The sequence below is a fragment of the Dermacentor albipictus genome, unplaced genomic scaffold (assembly GCF_038994185.2).
Source record: "Dermacentor albipictus isolate Rhodes 1998 colony unplaced genomic scaffold, USDA_Dalb.pri_finalv2 scaffold_19, whole genome shotgun sequence".
Taxonomy (NCBI): Eukaryota; Metazoa; Arthropoda; class Arachnida; order Ixodida; family Ixodidae; genus Dermacentor; species Dermacentor albipictus.
Window position 1 is genome coordinate 258,282 of NW_027225573.1, and position 21,798 is coordinate 280,079.

Below are 21,798 nucleotides of genomic sequence, written 5' to 3' on the forward strand. Positions count from 1 at the left end.
GCAATAAATCGAAGTTACACAAAAAGCAGAAGCAAAAACTGATGTGTGTCTACACAGATCCCAAGAGGAAACGCATCCATCTCTGAAAGTATAACAGAGACCATGCTGACTCAAGATTCTCCCAGTGTCTTTGCATCTACAGCTTCCGTAATTTCTCCAGGCAGCCAATCTCCACAGAATGCTAGCTTCATCTAAAATGCACTCTCGACATCTGAGCGTGCATTGTAGAGGAAGAAGCTAGCATTCTGTGCAGATTGGCTGCATAGAGAAATTACGGAAGCTGTAGATCTAAAAATGCTGGGAGAATATTGTCAGCATGGCCTCCGTTAGAAATGGATGCATTTCCTGTGAGGAAAGACACATTAATTTTTGCTTCTCCTTTTTGTGTGTTCGGTTTATTGCTTGTCAGCCAGCAGTTATTTGGTGTGTACATTAAAATTTTGGTTGTTAGATCATCCCGGTTTTCTTGTTCGTCCTATGTGTTCTCTGGTGCTGCTTGCAGCCAGGCTAATCTTTTTTTTAAGACTGCAACAAGTCACTTTAATTGCGCTTATGAACCTTCTGCGTACCTTATAAAAACCTTTATTTGGCCAGTGTAGCAAGAATGTATGGTATGAAGCCGTAAGAACAGGGAATGCTAGCTTCTAATTAACAGATTTATTGTGAAGATGCCGTGATTTATAAAGGTTACCAGAAAGTAGTACAGCAATAAAACCTGATAAAATTAGTGCTTGATGAAACGGAACAAAAATTGGGAAAGGGAGAAAATGCATATAGATATACAAGTCCAGCAAAAAAATAAAACATTGTGATCACCAAGTGCGGATGTGGCTACGTTCCAAGAAACTTGTTTTTTTTCAATGGCATGGAACTGGAAGAGTGTGCTCGCATAAGCAAGCTGTCAGTTTGTCTATTGGAATAAGAACAGTGTTTCTTGAAAGGTGCTGGCATGCATGATTGACAATTATAATGCTTTTTTCCTGCGCTTGGAATTTTTTTGTATTTTCTTTTTGAAGCATTTTTATTTATGTTTGGCTATATCAAGCACCAATGTCTATCTAGCCTTTAACGATGTCTTTCTTTTCTGGTAATTAGTATAACTCGCCAATTTTTACAATGAACCTTACTTGAAAGTTAGTCATCATCCATTTCTAGTGTCATCCTATTGATACTGCTTCATGCTATGCCCCCTTGCAACATTTTTGTGTGTGTGCGTGTGCACGCGTGGATTTGAATGTAAAATCGGGCCCTTGGTCGGAGGTACCATTCTTCTCCTGTGCAGCCTCATGAATTCGTTAACTTTAGTGCAACAGAAATACGATGGACCAGAACTAAGTGAACATACAGAACTCTTCGTTCTTGTCCGTTGTCTATCTGTTGCGCTTTAGTTAATAATGAATACTCACTAACTTGTCCAGTTTCCAGTTCTCATGTCTGGCTTATAAGCCCTCTTCTGTCCTCGAAAATCTGCATGGCTGTATATCCTGTAATTTAATTCTTGGCCATGTGCTTGCAAGTCGCTTGTCAACCTCCTGATTTTCCTGACAATCTTGTGTGATGCGCAGGCTCAGACAGTTTCTGGCGAATCCACGTAGGTGTGCAGGGTGTTGTGCCGGGTGTAATCTGCACTACAAGTGCTGCTTTTATTGCTTTCACTTCAGCTTTTCTAGGTGTAGGATGACCTAGAATGGGACTCACTCATATGGGATGTAATTTTATGTAGTCTCATACTACTGTTACGCTGCTATTGCCACATCAGAATACTCTATGTGCTTGATGTTTGCTTGCATCTTGATTAGCAACCGCCTCTGTGTGTTTGGTCTCCTGGCCTAATTGTTTTCCCCGATATTGTATGGTATGGGCCTGTTGTGTTTCAAGTTCAGGTGTTCCCGAGGTTGTCTCTGAAGGGAGGGGTAGTCGTCATTGCATCCCATATCCTAGGTGGCATAATGTCTTGGGACCAGCTTCTGAGCGCTTGAGGCAAAGAATTTGTGCGGCAGGCTGCAACTCTACTCTGTCTAAGTGTTTGTTCGTTTCCTTTTTCTCATAGAGGTCTTCAAGCGTGGTAAAGTCGGAAAGACCTGCTATTACCCGATGCCTGTATTCGATGATTTGTCTTACCCGCCATGGTTGCTCAGTGGCTATGGTGTTAGGCTGCTGAGCACGAGGTCGCGGGATCGAATCCCGGCCACGGCGGCCGCATTTAGATGGGGGCAAAATGCGAGAACACCCACGTACTTATATTTAGGTGCACGTACAAGAACCCCAGGTGGTCGAAATTTCCGGAGTCCTCCGCTACTGCGTGCCTCATAATCAGAAAGTGGTTTTGGCACGTAAAACTCCATAATTTAATTAATTATTTGTCTTTTTTTGTGCGCTGCTAGTAATCCATACTGTACAATACCTTGGTCACAAGCACAGCATCTGCGATTTTCTATAGTATCCACTCGTCCACCCCCATTATTTCGAGATTATTCTTTTGACCAGGTGTGGAAGTTGCGTCCAGGCATTGCATAATTGTTTCACCCACGTGCTGGCTCTGCCGTCATGGGCTTACACTTGCTGAGGATTTGTGGACGTTGACTTGCGGGCATACTTGTCCAGCTATGTGGATCACAATGTGCAATCTGGGGTAGTTCTTGATTCTAGTCTTTCTTTTTTTCCGACGTCGATATGAGCTGACTTATCAGAAAGCGAGAGGCCAGACTGGCCAAGAAAGTCTGCAGTGTTGTCGAGGGCTTATTGCATCATTCTTGATTTCTGTATAAGATAGCTTTCCCCTAGACTGTAATACACCATAGGCTGTAGTGTTTCTTGTAGTATGCCCGTGTTGTTTGTGTGTGTGGGCCAAATGTACCTCCAACTCTCACCTGGAATTTTCTGTCTTTCAGAAAGTTACTGTTTAAATGCTCTACCAGAAATGTTTTTGCCCATCGTTCCTCTTATTAGAGCAGCATGAGGTACTGCTGTTAAATGCCTCTTCACTCTCTTCATTCTTTCATAAGTGGTATTACACAATGTCCTGCAATAAAGTTTCTGCTGCTTATGGCCCACTCATATCTGCCAGAAGGGTCAACTCTAGAAAAAGGTTTTCTTTGTGCTATGTTTGCGACGTAGTATGAGCATTCATGCCTTGACATTTACACATCTGTAGAACCAGCTTCCTGACAGAGTACTTGCTATACCTGATCATGCTTATTTGTGCATTGCTGTTGAACAATACATATTGATGCAATGAATATTTACAAACTCGAATTATCACGAAAGATGGTTGTTTTACATTTCTGCCCTTTGCTTTCTATTGCTGTTAGATTTTGCATAAGCATGCCCCCCTATGCAATAGTATTTTGAAGTCTAAGGGTTCAATAAAAGGTGATGAACGAAATCTAAGTGCAAGAGCTTTTTTTCTCACCTATGACTCCCATCGAAATGCAAGTTCCATGGCTGGCAAATCAAACCCCCGCCTTGTGTTAGCAGCAGAATGCTATAGCCACAGTGGCAGGTGAACAAATTGAAGAACAACATTTCTGTCTACAATTTTTTTTCTTGCCTGTATGTAAGTAAAGTTTGGAATAAGTTTGTCATTGCAAAAAAGCCCAGTTTGTGTTCTTTTATTGAATAAACCACATATTGTGTATAGTTGAAATGCAGAAATTCGTTCTAAAATTCTCGGGTGAGATGTTCTTTCAAGTGGCATGGTATTTCATTAATTATAAAGATAGTAATCACAGCGGCTATCGTTATATTGGTTTACACACTAATATATGTGATCACAAACTTATTAGGAACATGTAAGGCATGAATGTTACTGCACACTTTATCAGCTGTGAACGTGCAAGAACTGCTTGTACTTAAAAGATTCAAAGTTTCACAGGAAGGGATACAACTGTCTGACTTCACTGCGTAGTTTTGATTTACATTGCTTTGACGTGTCGTTTTGTACTGTTTTATCCCCACAAGAACGGGCGGTTTGCCTGCTTTTCGCATTGTTGCACGACTTTTATATTACCGTGCAGGCGGGTACGTTGTCAATGTGCCACTATAGCAAGCGAATAATTTACTTAATTTACTAGCTGTGGAGTTACTTACCTTTCAAAGAAAATGTTAATAAAGGTGCAGTAAGGATAGAAAGTCCGCAACATATTCAATGTTTATTGGTGTCTGTGCAAGAAAGACAAATTCTTCAGAGAAGAGATGCAACTTAGCGTACATGAAATATTCGAAAACAAATTGACGACGCTGCTTATTCAAGCCACGGATTTAGTGCTATCGTAGCAAATTCATTACGATAGCCTACACTTTTACTCTGTCAATTTAATAAGTGAGGCAAGAAAACCTTTAAATATGCATAGGGAAATTCACGCTTGAAAACCGACAAGAAAATGCAGCTGAACGGTACCGCGTTCAGCATAACATTGAAACTTCGGGTACTTTGCTGTTTTGTCATTTGCCCTTGCCGAGGTTGAAATAATTCAAGCTGCTCCGTAAGCGAGATTTTTCTATGCTACTCAACAAAAGAGAAATTGTGGCGACCTCGTCGTCTGGTGGCGATCGAACACCTGCTAGTACCGACAACTCGGAAAGCCGTACGAAGCTAACGTCAAAATGCACTTCATTTGCTGCGTAGCGTGTCAACAACCCGCCGTGGTTGCTCAGTGGCTATGGTGTTGGGCTGCTGAGCATGAGGTCGCCGGATCGTATCCCGGCCACGGCGGCCGCATTTCGATGGGGGCGAAATGCGAAAAAACCCGTGTGCTTAGATTTAGGTGCATGTTAAAAAACCCCAGGTAATCAAAATTACCGGAGTCCTCCGCTACGGCGTGCCTCATAATCAGAAAGTGGTTTTGGCACGTAAAACCCCATAATTTAATTTTTTTGCGTGTGAACAAACGCATATAAATGGGAGAATGGAATCTGCGGTATAAGTTTTTTATTCTCCCTTCGCGTACGTACCGAATTCGACAATACACGTCTCCGCGCGTTGCACTTTTTGTGCGAGACGGCATTTTCCTAAACAAACCGGCGAAATAGCTCCATGATAGCTCTCCGCGCTATTTAGACGGAAAATCGCAGTGATCGCTGCGACGGTGCGACTGCGCGACCAACCGGTTGGTCGCGGCCGAAAATCGGGGGGTCGGCACTGGGACAGCGATTTTTGTCACAAACGACGGAAATCGCACTTCCGGTGCGACGAAAATCGCACTATGTGAAAAAGGCTTCATTCTAGTCATCATGGATGTCTGCAACGTGGTATAATTGGTGAGGGATGCTTAGTCTCCTTTAGAATGTCTCTCTGCTTTCCTGAGTGGATCTGCAATTCATTCTCTGTATGTAAGTATGCAGAAAAGATTGTCTTTGGCAGTGACAGAGCTGCCGCCTCTCAGCTATACACGATGGGTCCGCCAGATAGCGGCTTGTACAGCGGCAATAAAAAGTGTTCCTGCTATATAAAAAAATTAAATTATGGGGTTTTACGCGCCAAACAGCAGCTCCCCCTGTCTGTATTTCTTGAGGCAGAAATAAAATTATTATTATAAAACCACTTTATGATTATGAGGCCCGCCATAGTGGCGGGGCTCCGTAAATATCGACCACCTGGGGTTCTTTAACATGCACATAAATCTAAGTACACGGGTGCTTTCGCATTTTGCCGCCATCGAAATGAGGCCCCCATGACCGGGATTCGATCTCGCGACCTCGTGCTTAGCGGCCCAACACTATAGCCACTAAGCAATCACAGCGGGTCGTTCCTGCTATCCTTCTCTGGGGTTTGCTTGAGGGGCCTGCTTAAGGAAATGAAGAACTCGTTTCTCTTCCATTTAAGCCTATCTACCAAGGTACTCAGCCACCTTAATATTCTTTCGGTCCTACTGCAAAGTAGAGACTGCAGTATTGGTCAGGCATGCCTCATGGCACGCACAGTCATTGGCGCGTTATCCGAAATGAGAAATTCGCAGGATGCATTTGACACTGTTTGGGTGCGAACCCGCACTATTTCTGAGGAGAACGGGGGGTCACAAAGAGAAAAGTAGAGAATGACGCGCCTTCCGCTGCATTTAGAACAGCATGTACTGAGCGGAGGATGGCCCGTTGAAGAAGTGTCTTCAGATTTAATGGAAACAGAGTCAAAGTTTTGTTAAGCCCTTACGGGCTGTTACAGATTGGCAGAACATTTCAAACACATTTACAAAAAAAGAATTTCCAGCCTCTGGTGAAACATTTCTGCTAAGTGGCATCCTGTGAACACATTGGCATCGAGTCTGTTCCATTAAACCATGGTTCGAATGAGACATGACAAATTGAATGTGTAAGGCCAAGGGCTTACACCAACTAAATGACCTTAAAAGAACGCTAGCAGAAAGGAACTATCCCCAAGTTGCTCTCGATAGAGCTTATGACGTCGCGTCAAGATTGAAGAGACAGTCGGAATTGGCGAAGAAACAGCCCACACTAGTCTGACAGACCGCCGGCCTTTATAACAAAATATTCTAATGCACTCCCAAACATTAACAAAATCCTACGAAAATTCCACCCAATATTATCATGTAACGAGCATCTGAGAAAAGCCTTCCCGGATGTACCTTGGGTTATTTAGCGCCGCATGTTAGTGCACGCAAAAGTCAGCCAACAGCATTCCCCCGTAATAAAAGCATGTTGTCGCCCCAGGTGCAAAACCTGCAGGCACCTTCAAAATTACATTAATATTGAAAGCACCGCAAATAGTTATGCACATGAAATGAAATCTAGCTTCATTTGTACAAGTTCGGATGTGATTTATATGCTTGAATGTTCCTTCTGCAAGAAACAATATATCGGTGAAACAGGACAATGAATTAACGTCAGATTAAACGACGATTGCGTGGACACAGCTAAAAAGCTTCCCAAAGTCGTCGCCGAGCATTTCCACCAACCTGGTCGTAACTTTGATAAACTTAAGCTATACATCTTACAGTCAAATTTCCGTTCTGAACGAGAAAGAAAATACAGATAATCATACCTTATCCATAAGTTCAAGACGTTGCAACCTATAGGCATAAACGTCTCAAATGGAGCTTTAGAATCTATTCGGTGTGATATATCTCAATATATAGGCGGCAACACTTAGTTTGGTGTCTTAGCGTGTTTTTCCTTTTTTCCTCTTTTTTTCATTCTTCTTTTCGTTTTCCTTCCTTTATTTATTCATTTATTCATACCATTTCAGTACTTTTCCTTTTCATTTTTTTACTAGCACCGGTTTCTACCGCTCCTTCTATTATCTCTTTCAGAGACACGATAGCCTCCGACCACCAGTGAAACAGGTAATAGAGGGCTGCTGTGCACGCCGTTGACACGCCGGCTGACACACGGGCGTTCACCCGTGATTGACAGACGGCCGAGTCCCTGGCCTTGGGCACAGCACTCCTTCATTCCCAATTCAACGCGCTAACACGCCTTCGCTCGTTGCCGCACCCACCCGCCTTACGCCCTCACCCCTTTAGAAGAGCCCCATCTATATGTACTGTGGCGAGGAAAGCATATGTCGCCTTGAAGAAGGCAAGTCCACTTGCCGAAATGTTTGCTCCTGCTTTCAGCTTCTTCACGCTTTGTTCATCGTCAGTCTACGCCAGGTAAGTTAAAAGCACCTACTAATATTATTTTACTTCTGGTGTTTGTCACATTTGATAAGTGGTCATCGAGTCTGCCAAAAACCTCCACTTAGCTTCCCGGAGACCTGTAAATAGCGACAACAATGAACTATATTTCATTCATGAATAACCTGCACCCCACATTTTCACATCCGTGGAAGCGGAGTATTGGTTAATATGTGAAAGTCCTTCTAATTAGTAGTGCGACACCACCGCCCCTCGTCTTTCTGTCGTTACGAAGTACGCTCTACGAAGGAGGAAACACAACGACGTCCGTAACATCAGTAGACAACCGGGTCTCAGTAATGGCAATCAAATCGGGATCATGTAGTAATACGGAACTATCTGATTGATCCCTTTTATTAAGAACACTCCATGCATTAACGTTGATTAGCCTGATTTAATACGGTTTTTGACATCCCTCAAAGTGGATGAAAACAAAGTTAGAATCACTTGCAAGCTTCACCCGCGAATTGGACCGGAAGTCCCATGTGTAAGCAACGCGGTTTACCTAATGTTTGTCCTGGACCAGCTTCACCTTGGCACCATTACTTTTATCTGCCTGCGCAAAGCGCCAAAGCAACGTTCTTTTTTCAAGTGTTTCACGGCAGTTTTCATCGGATATACTAAAATTTATTTCTTTTAGTTTGTTCCAATTCTTGAATATAGCTATTTTTCCTTTGTAATCCTATAGACGCATAATTATGGGCCTGTGTCCTTTTTTTTCATTTGATCAATTCGGTGAATTCGCTCTACCGATGATACTGTGATGCCAAGGGTATCGGAGAAAATTTCTTCCAGCGCTTTTTTTTTCAATATCTTTTCTTGTTTCATTATTGCCCTCGGGGAAGCCGAAAAAAATCAGATTATTTCTTCGACCTCTGTCCTCCAATTCAGTCAGCCTTTGCTGTTGCTGTTTGACTGTGCCCTGAAGACATTGGACCATACATTCAAAGGTTGTTAGTTTAGTGGATCGCTCAGGAAGAGAATAAAGGCTGACTTCTATACTGCACAGTTAAGCCTACATCTGCATTTGCTTATCTAAAACTAGTGGAATAGCTCTTCCTTTGTTGGCCCCGGGTCGGTTTCGACGTCCCCAGAAAGCAGAATAGAGAAATGCTACCACAAAACACTAAAGATTCCAAAAATACTTGCAGGGAGCGGCAGTACAAGACAGACAGACAGAAAGACAGACAGACATACAGAGACAGACAGACAGACAAGGAACTTAATTTGATCCTGAGGAGCTACTGTCAGGACCCTCTAACAGGAGGCCGTTGTAGCCGCTGCCCGCGCCCACGTAGAGGACAAAACGTCGTGGCGCTTCTCCATTTTCTAGGCCCTCTGGATAGCCTGGGCTTGCTTTCGGAGTACCGTGCTTCTGATGGCCTTCTCCCATTCGTCCTCGCAGGAGAGAAGATCGTTAGGCAACGCGGGACATCGCCAGAGCATGTGAGACATAGAGCAAAATGTTTCACTGCAGTCGGGACAACTAACTGCAGTGGCCAATAGGGTCCACATCTGAGTATATCCCGAGGAGGAATCCCCGCGACAGGGAAGATCCCATCTGCAACTTTCTGAGAGTAGCTGACTAACCTCTACTGAGCTTCGGGTGAGGCAGAGGATAAATTCTCCGACCAAGTTGGTAATGTTTAGTAATTTCATTCAATGTGAGGAGTGCATAGTTCTGCTGAGTCCCTTGCTGCCCCTCCAGAGCCTCCAGACCATCGCGGAGCGTGAGTTCTCGCGCAGGGTCATGGGCCAGCTCGTTGAGGTTTGGGAAGCCCTCGAGAACGTTCGTCCCCGTGTGTGCGGGGAACCACGGGATATAATAAGAACCGGGGTGAACCCTCTTCTCTAAAATAGAGGCCGCCTCTCGAGCGAGGGTACTCGATTCGAAAGCTCTGATTGCGTTTCTCGAGTCGGTGTAAATGTAAGAACGCTCTGGGCCACACAAGGCGAGCGCAACCCCAATTGCCTCTGCTATATTCGGGGTGGCCACTTTTACCAAGGTGGAGGAGCGAAGCACCCCACGCCCGTCTGCAACCGACAACGCGAACATTTTCCTGTTCGCCTACTGCGCCGAATCGACAAAGACCGCGGAATGTCTGTCATCCCTAACTTTCTTCAAGATGGCTCGTGCGCGGGCTTCACGTGTAACTTAGTATTGCTGTGGATGTACGTTTCGCGGTAAGGATCTAACCAGGTAAGTCGCCCTCGTTTCCTGTATCAGTGTTATGCGCCGGTCCTCTGTTATCCTGGGAACCATGTCAACCTCGTCAAGAATTCGCCTACCAGCCTTTGTCGACGATAGCTTAACCATTTCGGCAGTGACCTGCACCTCGATGATCTCGTCTATGCTATTGTGCATCCCGAGTTGATCTAGCCTCTCGGAACTCGTGGACTAGGCAAGCCTAGAACTCTCTTGATACTCTTGCGCATGAGGGTATTTAACTTGGTCTTTTCAGTTTTCCTGCATACTAGCGCTGACGCCACATAGTTAATATGGCTCATGAGAAACGCGTGGTACATCCGAAGGAGGTTGTCTTCATCTGACCTCTTCTTACGGTTGGACATCCTAGCGATTAACCGCCGCATATTCTCCGTCTTGACTGTACTGTGGGTACTTGTTCTGGCATTACAGCCCCTCGAGTCTATGAGCAGGCCTAGGATCATAACTGAGTCTGCTCTAGGAATTTTCGGCACATCATTCGTGTTCTAATGGTGTTTATTTGGCAGAGCTCGGGAGCAGTGCAACGTCGACGGGCAGGGCAGTCACAGCTTCCAAGCACGAGAGCCGTTGCTGAGCAGGAGCGCTCGACCCACTAGCGTCTCTTCTACAATCTCTTCGCTACAACCACCCCCCGGGAGCGAGAAGGGAGCCGTCCGGCGACCTAACAGCTCGTCACGATGAGTGGGTCGAAGTAACGCTTTAAATGGTCGACATGGACAATGTCTCGTCCACGGCGGCGCATGTCTTCAGATGGCTCAACTGGTTCGATGACATAGTTTACAGGAGATGCACGTTCGAGAACACGATAAGGGCCTTCATACTTAGGGACCAGTTTTGATGAGAGGCCAGGGGCAGTTAAAGGGACTGAGAGCCACACGAGCGCTCCTGGCTCGAAGGTGACCGTGGCAGGGGCGTCACCGCGAGTGCTCCTCTGGCGCTCTTGATCATCGGAAGTAAAGGCCCGTGCGAGGTCGCGGCACTCTTCTGCATGTCGGACCGTGTCAGAAATAGGGACGTACTCAGATGCATCCGGCCGGTACGGAAGAATGGTGTCGATGGTGTGCGAAGGGTGTCGACCATACAGCAAGAAATAGGGTGAAAATCCAGTGGTGCTCTGCGTAGCGGTATTATACGCGTAGGTGACGAATGGCAGAATGGCGTCCCAGTTCGTGTGGTTGGAGGCAACGTCCATTGAAAGCATGTCGCCGAGCGTACGGTTGAAGCGTTCTGTGAGGCCATTCGTTTGAGGGTGGTACGCCGTAGTCGTACGATGAACAACGTGGCACTCTTTGAGAATCGCTTCAACTACTTCCGACAGGAAGACGCGTCCGCGGTCGCTGAGCAATTCTTGAGGTGGACCATGCCGCAGGTTGAATCGGCGAAGCAGGAATGATGCAACATCGCGCGCTGTAGCTGCTGGGAGAGCGGCGGTTTCAGCGTATCGTGTAAGGTGATCTACTGCCACAATGGCCCAGCGGTTACCAGCCGACGTCAGGGGAAGTGGTCCATACAAATCGATGCCAACGCGCCCGAACGGTTGGGTAGGGCAGGGTAGAGGCTGCAGGCCAGCTGGTGAGAGGTGGAGTGAAGATTTTCGGCGCTGGCAGTCGGGGCATGAACGAACAAACCTTTGAATGTAGTACAATGTAGTACTACATTGTACAATGTACAATGTAGTACGCATTACAAAGTCCAAGCGGCATGACGTTAAATTCGTATAAGCCGTCGGGTGTGACAAAGGCTGTCTTGGGCCTATCGACGTCAGCCATGGGTACTTTCCAATAGCCGTAGCGTAAATGTAGAGATGAAAAGAATTCTACTCCTTGTAGGCTATCGATGGCGTCATCAATTCGCGGCAGCGGTTATACATCTTTGCGAGTGATCTTGTTCAGGCGGCGATAGTCTACACAGAACCGTATCGAGCCGTCTTTTTTCGTAACAAGGACGACAGGGGATGCCCATAGACTGTTCGAGGGTCGGATCACTTCGCAGCGAAGCATATCGTCCACTTGCTCATTAATCATACGACGTTCCGTGGCAGAGACGCGATATGGTCGTTGCCGCAATGGTGGTTGGGAGCCAGTGTCAGTATGGTGCGTGACAGCAGCCGCCCGGACCAAGGAAGGTTGCTCGACATCAAAAGAAGGACGAAATTCTTCTACGATGCGCAGAAGCTGCGAACGCTGAGGTGGGGTGAGGCCATCGGCAATAGATGAATCGAACACACCTGTGGGCAAAGGGTCGGACGTCGACAGAGAACCGAGCGTGTTGTAACTGGCGCAGGACGTGTCTTCGGGAATATCCGCAATTTGTACGGCGTCGATCACTTCCACGTGGCCAAGACATTCGCCTTAATTTAAGCAGCATCACAGGGTATGAGAAGGGGTTACAGACAAAAATAGCTGTGGAGCCCTGTTTGACGTTCACAGTCGCAAAAGGCAGCAGCAGACGTTTTCGAGTGTAAGAGCGGCCTGATGGAGAAAGTAGTGCGATGGCGTCAGAGAGGCTGCTGCAATGCATTGATACAATCACTGACGAGTTGGGAGGAACGTTGGTGTCGAGCCTGACGAGTAGTTTGTTTGCAAAAGAAGCATTATCGGCAAGCGTCATATCTGAGATCGCCGACAGTTCTAGTTCGGCCCGTGCGCAATGAATGACGGCATCGTGGTGGGCGAGAAAGTCCCACCCCAGGATAACTTCGTGGGAGCACGAGGAAATCACAATAAATTCGACGGTGTATACAACGTCCTCGATGAGAACACGAGCGGTGCACGCCGCAATCGGGTGAATACGCTGTGCGCCTGCTGTGCGGAGGGCGAATCCAGCAATGCGCGTCGTCACCTTTCGAAGGAAGCGACAAAGCTTTGCGTCCATAACTGATACAGCGGCTCCGGTATCCACGAGGGTATATGTGCGCACACCGTCAACTAACACGTCTATCACATTGGTTGGGCTACGTTGCGGACTTCCGCGTTTCGACGGCGTCGCAGCCCTTGTCTCATGGACTGCGACGATTAGTTTTCCTCATCCCGAGCTTCGGGACGAGGCCGCATCGGTGATGGGGAGCGTCGGCGTGGAGAAGTTGAGCGGCGGATGTTGGCGGACCAGCGGAATGGTGGTGACGCAGCCCGAGGTTCGTCGTCGTAATAAGGGTGCGGAGAACCCGCCATAGAACTTGGCCCATAAGGTGTAGCGCTAGGCGACTGCACGCGACTACAGTAGCGTGCGACGTGGCCTGCATAGCCGCACGCAAAACATATTGGTAGATTGTCCGCTGTACGCCACCGAGTCGTTGCGGCAGGTCCCATCCATGTGGAAGGACGCGTTGGACGTGGCGCCTGGTGAAGTGGTTGCATAGCAGGCTGTTGTCGGGGCATAGCGAGGACTTCGGCGTACGTGAGAGGTCCCCGTTGAGGGAGTTGTTGAGGCTGGGTGACGACTTCCGCGTAGCTGAGTGGCACAGCCGTCGGCATCTGTTGGGGCCTGGCCATGACTTCGGCGTAGCTGTAAGGCGCAGCCGCAGGAACACGCTGGTGGTGCTCAGGCAAAACCTCGTGCAGTTCTTGCGCTATGACGCGGCGAAGCGGAGGCGCAAAACTTGGCGTAGGTGCGTGTACCGACTGCGGCTGTGCAAAATCCATCAACCAGAGTTGCCGGGCAACTTCCTCGCGGACGAACGCCTTCATTTCTGCGAGTAACGCTGCCTGGTTGGACATGGCAGCCAAACCAGCGAGGTGTTCGTCACGCGGTAGAGATCGACGGGTCGGTGACCGCTGCGTGCGGAGTTCTTCATAGCTCTGGCACAGTGTGACAATTTCAGCCACAGAGCGTGTACTTTTGGCCAGCAACATGTTAAAGGCGTCGTCTTCTATGCCCTTCAGTATGTTTCGGATTCGATCAGACTCCGCCATGGTCGAATCGACTTTCCTGCATAGATCCAGGACATCTTCGATATAACTGGTGAATGTTTCGCCTGGCTGTTGAGCTCCTTCTCGCAAACGTTGCTCGGCACGCAGCTTGCGAACAGCAGGGCGACCAAATACATCGGAGAGGGAAGTCTTAAATTCCGACCATGTCTGGAACTCTGCTTGGTGGTTGTTATACCACAGGCTGGCCACCCCAGCGAGGTAGAACAGAACATGGCTCAATTTGGCTGCTTCATCCAACTTGTTATGGTCGCCTACCCTGTTGTACGCTGTGAGCCATTCGTCCACGTCAGTGTCGTCCGCTCCAGTGTAGATGGGAGGGTCGCGATGAAGAGGCACCCCGGGACACGCAGTGGGTGCAGGAGGAGGCGTTTGTTGGGAGGCGTCTTGGGGCATGGTAGATGATAAGGTACGGCACCGGAGTTCCAGGATGATCGTCTGAGGTTAGCCCGCACCTCCACCAATTCTAATGGTGTTTATTTGGCAGAGGTCGGGAGCAGTGCAACGTCGACGGGCAGGGCAGTCACAGCTTCCAAGCACGAGAGCCGTTGCTGAGCAGGAGCGCTCGACCCACTAGCGTTTAGAGCCAGTAGCGCTGAACCCACTAGCGTCTCTTCTACAATCTCTTCGCTACAGTGTATAATACCACGGGTGGAGGGGTGTCAGACCCCTATGCCTCTGCCTTGCGGGTCTGTAACGTAACAGCTTCGACTTACTAGGAAACAGCTTGAGACGCGTGTCCGCGAGGCAAGCCTCCGTCTTGTCCAAGGCCGCTTGTAAAGCTTGCTCCATTTCCGCTAGCGAGCCCCTTGGGCATCAGATCGTTTGGTCATCTGCGAAGAGTGCGTGACCTATGCCCCGGAGGCCGTCCAGCCTGTCTGAAAAACTCTTCATGACTATATTGAAGAGCAGTGGAGAGATGACTGTTCCCTGGGGGGTACCACGAGCCCCCAATCCGTACACGCTTGACTTCATCTGCCCCACCTGAATAGCAGCGGTTCTTTTCATGAGAAAGGACCTGACAAATGCCTGGAATTTGACTCCCAGGCCTATCCCGGCTGTGGCCTGCAGTAGGTATCGATGTAACACTGTGTCGAACGCAGTAGTGAGATCCAGGGTGAGAATACCTCTCACCACCAAAGTGCCGCTATCAAGGATTTCTTTATTCAGCATTGGCATAAGCTTCTGTGTCAAATAGGCCGGGCCGAAAGCCAACCATATTATGTGGGAAGAGGTCTCTGTGCTCTATGCACCCAGAAACCCTGTTCAAAACTGCATGCTCCACTACCTTTCCTATGCACGAGGTTAGTGATGTCGGTCTCGTGTTGTCCAAATCAAGGGGTTTTCCAAGTTTAGGGATGAGCATCACCGTAGCGGCCCTCCATCCGTCAGGCACCTGTCCTGTCTCCCACACCCTGTTGACCTCCTTAGTTTGTAGTTCCACTGCCTTATCGTCCATGTTTCGTGATAGCCTGTTACAAACCTTATCCGGACCCGAAGCCGATCTGCTGTTGCAATTGTAGATTACGACCCTGATCTCCCATTCTGTCAAGGGCGTGTCCAGCCCCTCCACCGTTGCGCACTCGATCTGTGGACAATCCTCTTCCTGCTTCGGCCCTATGGGGTGGTATCTATCCGTGACCACATTCAAAAGCGACTGTTCAGTACCTTCCTCCTGTTTGTGCCTGAGTATGACTTTACTAAGCGTTTGCCTTCGATTGCGCTTGGCCCGCGCGTCACACAGGAGGTGCTTGAGGGGGTTCTACTTCCCTCCTGAGCGCATGGACCCATCTACTGCAGCGCAAACCTCGTCCCATTGTATCCTATAGAGCTCCGCGCAATATGGATCGATCTCCACAGACAACGCAACCTTCGTCTCGTATGCTGATGGCACGACAGTTTTTATTACAGGGAATTCGTAAACAGAGGTAGAAGCAATGGCTAACAAAACGCTGTCTGACCTAGGTGCCTGGGCCTCAGTGAATTCTTTAAAAATAAAGCCTTCAAAAACACAAGCTATTTTGTACATGCCTAAAGGAAAAACACTGACAAAGAAGTTGAATTTATTTCTGGGCTCTCAGAAGTTAGAGTTGGTGGGTTTTGTTAAAATAGTTGGAGTATATTTTTCCAAGCACCTTCCATGGAATGTACATGTTGAAAATCTCCATTCTAAGATCTCATCTGCCATTGGTGTCCTTGCACATATGACATGCATTTTTGCTACAAAGGTGAAGATTATGGTCTTCAAAGCATTAGTGTCCCCTCTGTTGCAGTACTGCAGCATAGTGTGGTGTACTACTGGTGGAACAAATTTGCGCAAGCTGTATTTGTTGCAGAAAACAGCCATACAACATATTCCTGCTCTACATTATGCTTCTTCTACAAAACTTCTTTTTACAAAGTAAGAAATTCTTCCAGTGTTCTGTTTATATAATTATAGGCTGATGTGTTATAAAGCTTTTGTTAAGTATTGTACCGATACCATAATTAATCTTGCTAAGTTAAAAGCAAACACAAGTGTTCGTCCAACCAGGCACAAGGAAATAGACTGTACCGACCCCTAGAACTACTTATAATCTACCTTCTCTTCTGAACTTATTGAACCATGAAAATTTTTATCCTTCGTGTAATCAAAATTGTCTTAATGAACGCTTCGCCCAGTCCGTTTTTTTCAGTAATAGTAAATCCTTTCGAATTTTCTTTTTGTCCCTCTTCTTGTCGCTCGCTGCTTTTCATATTCATGCCATTTCAAGCCTATGCAAATGGCTTCTATTGTTTCGCGCCTTGTAATGAAATTTTGTGTTACATGATGTTATGTAATATTCGTCGATTTATTTGAACTCTTTGTGTATGACTTACCGTCATCCTGCTGTTTTGACAACTGTAACGGGGTTGGGACCTCGTCAAGCTGCTCAAACGTTTAGTCCCGTACTCCTCCTATCCAAAGGAAATAAAGTTGATTGGTTGTTGATTGTTGATCTCTCTATTAAGCTCCGCAACCGTTTTACGCAGCCTACGGTTTAGCCTCTGTGTTTTCCCCCTCATCAGAATTGAGGATTTGGCCTCCAACAGGTGCGCAAGGTGCGGTACAATCTTAGGACCTCCACTTCCGTTTGCACTACCTTGGTAGTCCTCTCTACGTCCTCCTTGAGCGAGTCGATAGCCTCGCCAAACGAGGAAAACGTGCTCGTTCGCTCCATCCTAAGTTTTTGAACTCCTCCCAGTCCGCGCCTCCAATATCCTGGCCGACCGAGCGCGCACCCTTAATGTTGCCGCCGCTATGAAGTGGCCACTACCCAGGCTCTCCTGCTTATTGTGCCACGTGACGTTACCTACGTTCCTCACACATGCCAAATCAGGCGTTGTGTCGCGCGCAACCGACGTTCCCATCCTAGTGTGGAAACCTGGGTCCGTGATTACAGAAAACGCAAGATCCTCCAGGATCCTCGCCAGGTTGTCTCCTTTCACAGTCTGTCTGCTGTAGCCCCATGCACAATGACGGGCGTTAAAATCCCCGGCAACTATCAGGGGAGAGTGCTTGGCTATCCACGTCGCCTTCCTAACCAGGGAGCTGAACGTCTGTCTCTGGTCCGACGGTGGGCTATAGACATTAAGCACAAAGACACTCTGCTAAAGCCACCCGTGTGGTATAACCTCCACGAAAAGGGCCTCCATCTTGCCCCGTCCAGATTGGATTGGATGCTCAATAAAGGCTAATTTTTTTTCTGATCATCGTGGCTAGTCACTACATCCCTCGTTCCTGACCGACACAGTGTTGAAGCCAGAGAGGGTAGGGACGTCACATATATTGTCTCCTGTAATAACAGAGTCTGCGGTTTTATGCGAAGCATATTACGAGAGCTCAACCCAGCTCCTCAGGCGCGGCGGTGTCGCCTTGAAACCACGTGACACCGTGACGTCACGACAGAGGAGAAGTGGCTTTGGCTCAACTCTTGCAAGACGGGCTGGGTGGGAATCGAACCAGGGTCTCCGGAGTGTGGGACGGAGACGCTACCACTGAGCCACGAGTACGATGCTTCAAAGCGGTACAAAAGCGCCTCTAGTGAATGCGGTGTTGCCTTAGAAACGAGCTGTTTCTAAGGCGTGCGTCTCTTGCTCAAGCGCACATTTCGTTGCCGCGCCGAACGCTGCTTTGCTCGACGCTCACCGCGTCCAATGCGGGGCGCGTAGTCGCTGCCCTGTAGCCCATTGTCTTACACCCCTTGGCGGGTCGACGGGAACGCTGTCGCGTTCCACTCTTGAAGGCGAAGCAGTAATGCATGAGTTGTTTCTTCGTCTAGCCGAACCAAATATAGCCAAGCAACAGCAGTTCACCAGGCTAAACAGTGGTTCAACAACTAAAATAAAGGCTAGTATGCTTCGCATCCTGGGCTTAACCTTACCTAAGCCACAGCCATTTTTCTACCTCATTCGCTAAAATTTGCCGTGGCGGAGCCTTGCGCCTCTGAAAACTAATGCATTTCCACTGCCAGATTACCAGCTCTTTGTGATCGCCCACCATGATGCTACATTACCATGCTCTGCTCCGCGCCCGAAGCAACCTCGTAGTGATTCATTGCCTTGCTTTGCGCTCGGACCTTGGCTTTGGCCCTAATCGCCGCCTTTTCTTCTAGTATTGTTACTCTTTGCACCAAAAGCTTTACGCCTTCCTTGTTTTCTCAACTTATCCTGAGTAGTTCCTTCAACATCTTTCTTTGTTGATCCTCTCCCTCCGTTTCCCAGTCGCTTTCGTCGTTAAGATGGGAGGCCTTACTCTTTGCTTTAGTGAGTCCTACGGGGGATATATATTCAACTACCTCTGGCGTCTGGTTGCGTGTCTCTATTTCAATTGGCTTAGGGTTTGCCTTGGCCGCTTTGAGTCGGCGTAGCTCCTATATAGGCTCCCTAACTTCCTTAAGTAATGCGTCCACGTGCGACTTACCACCATGCTCTGGCTTAGCCGACCGTGTTACCTCCGCGGGTCTCTGTTGCTCCTTCTTCGTCTTTCCTTTCACACGATCTGACCAGGTGGGCTACTCCTGGATCCTCACGCTGGACACCGAGCGCCGTCTGGATCGAGAGCGGTGCCTCATTGTGCCGCGCTTCTGCGCAGCTGTCGTGTGAGAGCGGCTTCTCTCAGTGCTGCGCTCCCACGCAGCTGGCGCACGCGAGTGGCTTCTCCCGCCCGCCGTGTTGACGTCGGTCCCCAGCTGCAGCTGCTCGGCGCGTCGGCGCCGCTGCCGCCGTCTTCTTCTGACAATATAGGTAACCTTAAAATTGTCCCTGCACCTTTTGGCCACTGTGGGGTGCGGGCCACCACACAACGTGAATTTCGGATCACACTGGTAATCTTACGCCGGCGATCGTTTGCCGCAGGTGTGACACTACTTGATTCCCGGGTTGGGATACACGTTAGCCCGGTGTCCCAGTCCACCACATCCATAGCTAGCAGACATCCGTTTGGCATCGGTATATCGTGCAGCGAAATATGCTCACGCCGCATGCCACGTAGTTGGGCACCCTCATGCCCTCGAATAGCATCCCCACCACCGTGGGGTTCTTGATCAGCCTGGCCTCCAAAACGCCCGGATTTCGATGATTTACAATTATCGCCCTGAGTTGAGCCTCGCTGATTTCCACGTCGACTCCTCTTATGACTCCCTTACACGTATTCTAGGGTGGGGCCACGTACGCCGCCACACCAAACGTGCCTTCACCGAGCCTGATTTGCTGCACTCGGGCGTACGCGTCGGTGTTTTTCTCGTGCCGGGTTAACGTCACAAAACTGTTCTGAACTCCATTGGGATACATAATCTCCTCTTCGATTGCGGCCGGAGACAAGGATGCCACCATGGCCAAGGCTTGCCCAAAGCGTATCTTACTGACCTTTATATTCAGGCCACCGCGCGGTCTGACAATAATGCGAAAAGTGTCCCTCCGCAGTCGAAGCAGCCTCGAAGCAGCGGGGACGAGTCCTATTGTGTCGCGTGGTGCGGCGGTGCGGCCGCCGTCCCTCCGTCTGCCACGTGTATTTCGACCGTCTTGATCCGAAGAATATTCTTCCATGCGCCTCCTTCCATTCCAGGTCCCTCTTCTTGAGTAATCGCTTCTCCTTACACAACGTCCATTCTGGATTCCAAGTCCCGCATGTGTGAGAATAGGCCTAAGCCTACCCTCGCCGTGTTTCAAACACTCACAAAACGGCGAAAAGTCCTGCAACCCACGAGAATTTGATATCGCCAGAGCCCTCTTGACTTGCCACGTCCATTAAGGCACAAATCACTCGGTTCCGCAGGGAGAGCTACTCTAGAACACTGATGAAAGCCGGAGCCGATGTCAAATCATCCGCAGGATTTGCTTTTCAAGAGCGGGGCTGAGCAGAACCGAGTCCCAGTCCTTCTTGATGAAATTGGGGTATGTCAACCCGCACTCCCAGAGCATGTGCGCTAGAGTGGAGTTCTGCCCGCAGGACGTGCAGGCGTCGTCGCGATACACGTCGGGGTAAGCCTTGTGGAGAGCGGACAGACACGCATACGTGCTTGTCTGTAAAAATCTAAGCGAACTGGCTTGCGCCCTGTTCAACTTGAGGTGAGGGGGTGGTAAGACACTTTTTAGATATGTAGAAATATTTAATAATCTCGTAGTGAGTAGCAAGAGTGTCCCTGTGACCGTAGAGAGGAGGGGAGTCAGCGCTCCTTATAGAGGAAGCGCGGTCGGTGAGGTCACGCGCAGCCTCGTGAGCAGACTCATTGAGGTTCGGAAGAGCACCCTCAACCGACCCTACATGAGCGGCAAACCACTGAATTGAATGATGTGTGAGAGCATATGGACTCGAGCCGCTAAGAAGACGAGCAGCTTGCTTGGCGATGCAACCCTTCTGAAAAGCGCTAACTGCCGTTTTAGAATCTCTATAGATCTCGGACCCACGACCGTCTAGCAGGGTGAGGGCAATGGCGGCTTGCTTGGCGACTCCGGGGTCTGAAGTTCGAATCGAGGCGCTATGGGAAATCGTGCCACTGGAGTCGACCACAACGACGGCAAAAGTCCTCCAGTCGCTGTACTCCGTGGCGTCGACGAAGCTTGCACTAATGTCGTTTTGCTTGATCTGTTTGAGGATGGCTGCTACTCTGGCCTTGCGTCTGCCCTCGTTGTGGACGGGATGGACGTTTCGGGGCACAGGGGCCACTACGAGCATGTCTCGAATGCACCTAGGAATCGGGGTACTGAGCATCGGGAATCCCGCAGGGTGGTAACCCAGCTCTTCGAGGATGCGTTTACTTGCTGCTGTGACGGTCAGGCGTGTGAGTTGCATGCGTTCTTGGGCTTTGGCAATATCCTCGGTGATGTTATGTACCCCCAGCTTCAAGAGATCCTCGGTATGGGTCCTGATGGGTAGCCCAAGAGCCCTCTTGACTCCTTTGCGGATGAGAGCGTTGGGTTTGTCTCGCTCCGCTCTGAGCCAATAGTGCATAGAAATCGTGAACGTGAGGTGGCATAGTGCGAAGGCATTGATAGGCCTAAGGAGATTGTCTTCCTTCGTACCTCGGTGCCGGTTTGCGGTTCTGCGAACGAGGTGGAAAGCGTTGTTCGTCTGTGCGATGATCTTACGGAGAGTCGTTCCGTTGCCGCCGTTGAATTCGACAAACATGCCCAGGACCCGAATAACGTCGACCCTGGGTATCACACCCCCCCTCGTCATGAGTGCGAAGACTGATGCTGCCTTGGAAGACTGGCTTCCACTGTTTGGGTCTAGCTCCCTTCTCTTTTCTATAAAGCAGAAGCTCGGACTTGGCGGGGGAGCATCAAAGTCCGGTGGGGCGGAGATACTGCTCGATCACGTCGACCGCGTCGTGCATGGCTTCTTCGACTGTGCCCTCGCAGCCACGGAGCACCATATTGTGATGTGGTCGGCGTAGATGGTGTGCTTGACGTCCTCGAAGAGCGCCAACCTGTCGGAAAGACCAATCATACGGATGTTAAACAGTTTTGGGGAGAGGATGGCACCCTGAGCAGT

At 48.8% G+C, this 21,798-nt stretch overlaps 1 protein-coding gene across 4 annotated transcripts in view; it reads right to left on the reverse strand.

Moving 5' to 3' along the window:
• Positions 1-18,892, reverse strand: part of LOC139052117 (uncharacterized) — a 131,363-nt gene extending 112,471 nt beyond the window's left edge. For all 4 annotated transcript variants that reach the window (XR_011509716.1, XR_011509715.1, XR_011509714.1 and 1 more), the window contains exon 1: positions 18,727-18,892. Coding sequence is in view for 1 of the 4 variants with exons in the window: in XM_070529213.1 (XP_070385314.1) it covers positions 18,727-18,732 (6 nt within the window). In the remaining 3 variants the exon portion in view is untranslated. The remainder of the gene's footprint in view (positions 1-18,726) is intronic.
• Positions 18,893-21,798: the final 2,906 nt, after the last annotated feature.